Raw genomic sequence first — 8,081 nt, 5'->3', positions numbered from 1 at the left:
GAGCCAGTTCAAATGCAATGCGTATTTACGTAATTGCGCTAAACTAGCGACTTTAAGTGAATGCGTTTTGGCCCCACTTTCTTTTCATTCAAATTGAAGAGAAATTCCTCCCATTTGATAAACTCCTGCATTAGATTGTGGAGCTGTGCTGAAAGAAACAATCACACTTTTGGTTCTACGTCTTCCTTTAAATTAGTAAAAGCTAACAACCCTATAATAGTGATAATATCACTGGAAGAACATGCAAGCAGCCAAAAGATTTTTTTTTAAAAAATCAAGTCAAAATAGCTTGTAAAATTATTTATTTATTATATTGCCCTTGTATCATTACAGTAAATGCAAGAAGGAAATGGGTAAATACATTGAAAACAAGTCGATATCGATATTATTTCAAAACCTCTGACATAACAATGAATAATATTGCTGATGGCAGACTTCTCCTGAGGACATGAGCAATGTCTCATGTGACTAGAATACATTCCCTTTTAGCAAAGACACACTCAATTTGATATACTGTCCCAAAGGGTAAAAAGAGATTGGTAATTACTTGGTTGTCCTAGCTGAATAATCTATCTTGAGGCAGAAAACTTTAGTGAGAGCCCGCACAGAAATGAACTGGACTTTGAAAGTAGATCTCTGTAGTTGTAGGTGCTTGGTGAGTTGACTGTCCCTTTACGACAGAGACCTAGATGTGGCTGGATAGGATGTTCCTGGAAGGCTACCCAAGAAATGGCTGTGAAAGGAAGTTCAGTTTGAAGAGAGACCCAGGTGGGCTGAAGGAAGTCCTCTGATTCCCTAAAAAAAGGTCATCCTCTCCATGCCTAAAAGCATAGAGAAACGATCTGTTGCTCCCTTCAGAGGCTGGAGGGATGCTATAGGTCATGGGGGGGGGGGGGGGGGAGTTTGAGTGTCCCAGTTTGGGACTTGGAAAATTACAAAATGGCTTTGCTGGCCACATCGGATCTGAAGCTCCACATCTGGCTCACACTGCTTGCTCCAGACATATGTGCAATTCCCAATTGCTACGTTTTTACTCCATCCCTCTAACTAGCAGCTTACATTTGCCTGATGCCTTAATGAGTTTCCAAAATGCAACCCAGGCAGTTTTTAAAACTAAAGAAAGCTTTAGGCGCAGAGGGGCTGCTCGGAGATGAAATCATCTAGTATTAAGCAGAACCTAAAGCAGCAGGTAGAAGTTTATTGATAAAGTCAATCACATGAGAAGCTGGATGTACTGCGTCATATTCTGCGAAGAGGTGGCAAATATTCTCAGCATCTGATGGACTCTTGGCAATGACACCAAAGATCCTGTGGCAAGAGACAGACAGGAAACATATCCTGAAGTGATAGTTTTACAGTCATGACAGAAGCAATAGCTTACATCCGTCTTTAGGCAGGGTAATGTGTCACTTTGTGGTTTAAGGATGTATCCATCTACTTACGTTGCACAATATATTTTTCTTCCATTTACAGGAAGAGGCAAAAAGACACAGAAGAGCCTTTCCTTTCTCTTGTATTCATTTGTTTAAAAGGAATTTAAATTGCAAATTTCCAATGGAGGGGGAAATAGACACTATCCAAACTGACTCAACTGCATTATGTACCCATTTCTCTCCCCACCGTTCATTAATTTGTTATATAATTTGTTTTACAACTGCAGGGGGCAAAGATCAGGTTCCAAATCCAAAATAAATGAAGAATATAAATAGTAAATGGACAGAAGCAGTAGTCTTACCACAAACATTTGCAAGTTAGTCCTATTAAAATCAGTGGGACATGCATTCAAGTAAATAGAATCAGGATGTGGGGATTAGTTTACCATTAAGGTATCTATGTCTCGTCTCTGGCTTTTAATGACATGTCTGTTATTTACTTTCCCCCTTCTGATGCTTTACAAATTTGTTTCTCTGGGCACAGGTTGAAAGAAAATTCCCCTGACCGATATCAAATGCCTCCTATCGTATCCCTTAGCCTTCATATATTCCAACAGGACCTTGTTACTCAGCCCATTCATATAACTCACCTTGAGGTTTTTGAAAATTTTTGCCACCTTAAAAACAAAAACAGGAAGAAAAAAAAAGAGAGAAATGTTAGACTTTGTATATACCGAGGTTGCTCTCTGAATGGAATAGTAAATAAAAAATATAGAAATTTTCTTCTGGTTCAAAAGAAGATTTTAGTTCAAATATTTTAAAGAATATCTTATATTTTAATCATTCCTTTGTAAGCCTTACAGGATGGTGGGTGCTCTATGATTTAGTAGATGCCCTGGGAGAATTTGCTAGTTCTTGACCTGTTAAAAGAACAACCTGATCTTACTCAAAAATAGTGCTTTAAAAATATCAAACTTGGCAAAAGTGGCATTTGGACCCTGCATATGGCTTGCAAGTTATACTTTGTTTACCTCTGTTTTAGCACTTGCGTCTTTGGTTATTTTGAACCCTTTCCCACAACCTTGAGGCCATGCTGCATTAAAAGCTGAATTCATATGTGGAGAGTACTTTTCGACTCTTACCATTCAAGATGTTATCAGGGTTCAAAGTACTGGTGCCTGCCATGTCAAAAGATGATAGATTATGTAAGGTGCTGAATCTTATCTCTAAAATAGGACCAGCACCTTAGGCTGCATTTGCACTGCAAAAATAATGGAGTTTGCCATTGCTTTAACTGCCATGGCTCAATACTGTGGATTTCTGGGAAGTTTTGTGAGATATTTAGGCGGGATACAAACCGCCATATAGTACGTATTCTATACGTACTAGGGTTAGGAAGGGGCGGTGCTTCCGCACCCCCCTAACCCTAGTACGTATAGAATATGTACAACATGGCGGCGCCCCTTCCACATGGGGGCCGCCATGTTTACGTACTGGACGCATAGCGTCCAGACGTGTCGCGGCACCTATGACGTCGCGAATGCGCTAGCGGCACCTCACAACGTCATAAAGGCGCCGCAAAAAGAAGCTCCGAAATGGAGCTTCTTTTTTGCTCCGCGCGGGAGCCGCGCGGTTTGGCTGTTGCAGCTCCCGCGCAGAACAAATGGCGCCGGCGGGAGACCGCCGCAAAGCGGCGGTCTGTATCCCGCCTTAGCTTTCTCCCTCAGTGCTCTCTGGTACCTCCATAAACTACAAATCCTGACTTTGCAATAGAACACATCACTGACAGAAATGGTAGTGACATTGCTTCAATTCTTGCTTTGATTTTGGTTGATTTTAAGCTCTTTAAAGGTGTTTTTTATTTAAAAAAACCTATGTGGGGACTTTGAGGTGGGGTTTTAGGCAGTGAAAATTGCCTAATCTTTTAATTTGGGGTGGTCTGGGGGTCACGCAGGGTTTGGGGGGGGCTCCATGAGCTGCCCTTTGGAATCTCAAGGGTTGTGTGTGGTGCATGGGCTGCATTGTGTTCACCCTGTACTATAGGTTGCTTTCCGTAGGATGTTAAAATTGGGAAATCTGTAACAGAAGTCTAGAGGAATGTATTCTTTAAGATGGAAGTCTGAGCAGTATGTCAGTTGTTGCAAGTCCTGCGACTATACAATTTGTCATTCAACACAAACTGGAAAGATTCAGGCTCTGTACACAGAAGCTGGCTTGTGACCAACCTCAGGCAACACTCAAAAGTTTCTGGGAATCATCAGTGCCAAGGGTTTTGGGTTGCTTCCCAACCCTAGCTTTTAAAAGCTGAGCTTGTCATCATCCATTCTCTCAGTTATTGTATAGAATCCAGACAAGGCTGCTGCCAAACACAACTGAAGTGCCATCCTGTGTGGACTGGCACAGTGCTACTGATGCATCTGGTGGGAAGAGTGGTGACGCTCCACCGTTTCCCGGCTGTAGTGTTAATGTTGCACAACACATTCACGTCCCTCATTAATTTTAAATTCGTGTACAATAAAAATCATTCCAGTGGCATGTCGCATTGCACAGGCAATAGCATCAAATTAAACTGGATTTTTACAAAATAATTTCCCTTGAGTATACAGCAGTACCAGTATGATTTTTTAAAATATATATCCCAACAAAAGCAGGAAGTGACACTGAGAAAGAAAAGAGGTAGACAACCACCATTTCTGGGGAGCAGACACAGAATCTGGATCATTAGTAGCTGGCTCCTTCAACAATTGAAACTAGGCTCAAGACAGTCATATAATCATAGAATAATAGAATAATATAGTTGGAAGAGAACATAAGGACCATCTCAATCAAAGCAGCCCTGACAGATGGCCATCCAACCTCTATTTAAAGACCTCCAAGGAAGGAGACTCCACCACACTCCGAGGGAGTTTGTTCCACTGTTGAACAGCCCTTAGTGTCAGGACGTTTTTTCTAATGTTGAGGTGGAATCTCTTTTCCTGCAGCTTGCATCCATTGCTCCGGGTCCTAGTCTCTGGAGCAGCAGAAAACAAGCTAGTTCCCTCCTCAATATGACATCCCTTCAAGTATTTAAACAGGGGTATCATATCACCTCTTAATCTTCTCTTCTCCAGGCTAAACGTCCTCAGCTCCCTAAGTCGTTCCTCATAGGGCGTGGTTTCCAGCCCCTTCATCATTTTAGTTGCTCTCCTTTGGACATGCTCCAGTTTCTCCACATCCTTTTTAAATTGTGGTGCCCAGAACTGGACACAATATTCCAGGTGGGGCCTGGCCAGAGCAGAATAGAGTGGCACTATTACTTCCCTTGATCTAGACACTATACTTCTACTGATGCAGCCTAAAATCACATTGGCCTTGGTCTGGAACTTGGGAAATTCAGGTTCTAGTCCTATCCAAGTCATGTAATTCACTGGGTGACCTTTGATCAGGTGCCCTCTCACAGTCTCAAGTACCTGCGAAGATTATGATGAGGATAAAATGGGAATCAGGGCAGCCACACATGCTGTATGGAAGAATGTATATGTGTAGGTGCCTTCAGGTTGTCTGTTGACCAGTGGCGACCACATTAATTTCATAGGGTTTGATTAGGCAAGGAAAACTTCATAGGTAGTTTTGCCAGTTCCTTCCTCTAAAACATAGCTCACAGCACCTAGCGTTTGACCAGTTATAGCAATAACATTTACATTTCTATATCATTTATCAGTGAATTTAGCACTCTCTAAGCATTTTACAATCTGTAAGCCAATTGCCCCCAACAAGCTGGGTACTCATTATACTGACCTACGAAAGGATGGAAAGCTTGGAGCCTTGGGATTAATGTTTGCTAAAGTGGAAGGCAGGCGGAAAAGAGGAAGCCCACATTAAGTGGATTAAAGAGTCGATCGATGGGACCACAACCTTCTGACTGCAGTGCTGGCATTTAATCACTGCACCATCAAGGCTCCCTAGAAATTACACTCTCTCATAGTCTCAAGTACCTCAGAAGGTTATGGTGAGGATACAATGGGAATCAGGACAGTCATACATGCTGTCTTGAGGAACGTGTATGTGTAGATGCCTTTGAATTGCTGGTTGATGTATGACAAACGCATTGATTTCATAGGGTTTCCTTAGGTAAGGAATACTTAAGAGATGATTTTGCTAGTTCCTTCCTCTGATATAGCACCTGGTATTTGTTGGCTATCGGCCATGCAAGAACAAGCCAGGGTTGGACCTGCTTAGCTTCCAAGATCAGATCGAATCTGGTGCCTTTAGTGTATTTAGGCCTCTGGAGAAAAGGATGGATTTAATTGTAACAAGCAAACAACAAAGGTTTCCCTCACTGCATGCATGCAATTGGCTTATAGACTGATAAGGTGCAAGTTGCAGAACATGCACCTTGATGTGTTGGGAAAAGAAGGTTGGAATATATATATTTTTGGTGATTCTTATGCCAAGAAGAATTTCCAGTGGTTCCGGTCCTACCTCTCTGGGAGGTCCCAGATGGTGCAGCTGGGAGACGTGTGCTCCGATGAGCGGGCCCTTAAAACTGGGGTCCCTCAAGGAGCCATTCTGTCTCCCATGCTATTTAACATTTACATGAAACCGCTGGGAGAGATCATCCGGAGACATGGGGCGCGGGGTTATCAGTACGCTGATGACACCCAAATAATTTTCTCTATGTCTCCGACTGATGCAGTGACTGAGGATGGCGTCTCTCCTCTCGTGGCCTGTCTGGAGTCAGTAATGGGCTGGATGAGGGAAAACCGACTCAAGCTGAATCCAGAGAAAACGGAGGTACTCGTGATAGGTTCCCCTGGTCCAGGAATGGCGGTAGTTCCACCTGTCCTGAACGGGGTCACGCTCCCTGTGAAGGACTCTGTGCGCAGTCTGGGGGTGCTTCTTGACTCGTCGCTTCACCTGACTGCTCAGGTGAATGTGACGGTCAAGAACACCTGCTATCAGCTTCGGCTTATTCGCCAGCTGCGCCCATACCTGACCCAGAGGGACCTTGAAACAGTGGTACATGCCCTGGTAACCTCGAGACTGGACCTCTGCAACGTACTCTACATGGGGCAACCCTTATACCAAACCCGGAAGCTACAAATGGTGCAGAATATGGCAGCCAGGCTGGTCACTGGTACTTCCAGGGCCAGCCATATAACACCGGTGCTAAAAGATCTCCATTGGCTGCCCGTTCGCTTCCGGGCACAATATAAGGCGTTGGTGATTACCTATAAAGCCCTAAATGGCTTGGGCCCGGGATACCTGAAGGACCGCCTCTCCCCGTATATTCCGCCCCGCACCCTCAGAACATCTGGGCAGCAATTACTTAGGGTACCGGGGGCTAGGCTCACCTCCACTATGAGGAGGACTTTTTCCATCGCCGCCCCGGCCCTTTGGAACACGCTGCCCACAGAGCTCCGCTCTGCCACCTCCCTGGCCCAATTTAGAAAGGACTTGAAAACCTTTCTATTTCAGACTGCATTCCCCGAATAAAGTCCAACCAGACCTCCATCCCTCTTTAAGGGCAAGAGGATCGGCTAACGGGGCTTTTAGTTATGTTATTTTATTCTTACTGTATGTATTTTTTTTATTGATGTATGTTGTTCATTTGTATTGTTGTTTTATTGTGAACCGCCCTGATCTTTGGAAGGAGCGGTATAGAAATAAAAATTTTATTATTTATTTATTTATTAAGTGCTATCTAGCCCACAGCAATACATTACCACCACCCCTCACCTCCCCTTTCATTTTAAGGAATAATTTAATGTAATTTCTTGATTTCAGGCTGAAGTTTATGAAACAGGTATTGTTGGTATGCAATGGGGAATATAATTGCAGTATAACAATATTCATAGTGAGCATAGTTTAGTGGTTTGAGCATTGGAGTATGACCTTGGAGACTAGGGTTCAAATTCCCACAGAGCCATGGAAACCCACTGGGTGACCCTAGCCAAGTCACTCTTTCAGAGAAAGGCAAAGGCAAACCCCCTGTGAACAAATCTTGCCAAGGAAACCCCATGACATTGCCATACGTTGAAAATGACTTGAAGGCACGCAGCAACAATAACAAAATACCTCAGGAAATCACCATTTCAGTTCCACTTGCAGCTGACTACACAAGAACAGTGACTCAACAGTGTGGAACCAACCTACGTAGAAGCTCTGCCACCTCAACCCCATAAACTCCAGTGGTTTATACCCTGGGTGCACATAAAGACCTCAGGGCAGGCCTGCTGCTTTGGGAAAGAAAACCAATATATTGCTCAGAAACGTCAGAAAACATTTTCAGATACAAACAATGACTAGATGGAAATAATCAAGTTTTTCCCAAGGTCAGGCTAAGACAGGCTGAGACCTTAAGCAAAGAACAACAAGAAACTACCATCCCACTCCATTCTGTGTAGATAAATGAACTGGACTGACAGTTGAATCAACAATTATGAAGTGACATTGCCCTCCACCGTACCTGAGGGTAGCAGACTAATTTGAAGAAGGGAGGAAGACAAGGCACTCTTGTGCCCAAAGAGACCCAGGAGGAATAGCTGGGAAACAACAACTGCTGTTTGCCTGCCTCTGCTATCTGAGACTGTTGCCTCACTCTGCCTAATGGCAGAGCTGGCTTTGGTACTTCTTCTTTTGGAAATAACAATTTAGCAGGCAATACAGTTCAGCACTTCATGACCAAGAAGATGGAGTGATTCCTAAAATTGAATATCATTGGGGATC

At 43.5% G+C, this 8,081-nt stretch overlaps 1 protein-coding gene across 1 annotated transcript in view; it reads right to left on the bottom strand.

The window, feature by feature from the left end:
• Window positions 1-301: 301 nt before the first annotated feature.
• LOC149309156 (tensin-4-like) overlaps window positions 302-8,081 on the bottom strand; it is a 29,058-nt gene continuing 21,278 nt past the window's right edge. Inside the window, exons 11-12 of the mRNA XM_089531189.1 lie at window positions 2,024-2,050; window positions 302-1,308 (exon numbers count right to left, since the gene is read on the bottom strand). Coding sequence (XP_089387315.1) covers window positions 1,167-1,308; window positions 2,024-2,050 — 169 coding nt within the window. The 3' untranslated portion in view covers window positions 302-1,166. The remainder of the gene's footprint in view (window positions 1,309-2,023; window positions 2,051-8,081) is intronic.

Source organism: Sceloporus occidentalis, unplaced genomic scaffold, assembly GCF_023333645.1.
Source record: "Sceloporus occidentalis isolate IW3139 unplaced genomic scaffold, rSceOcc1.0.p SCAF_7, whole genome shotgun sequence".
In the NCBI taxonomy this organism is placed as follows: domain Eukaryota; kingdom Metazoa; phylum Chordata; class Lepidosauria; order Squamata; family Phrynosomatidae; genus Sceloporus; species Sceloporus occidentalis.
Note: the sequence above shows the minus strand (reverse complement) of the source record. Positions and strands in the feature narration are given on the sequence as shown.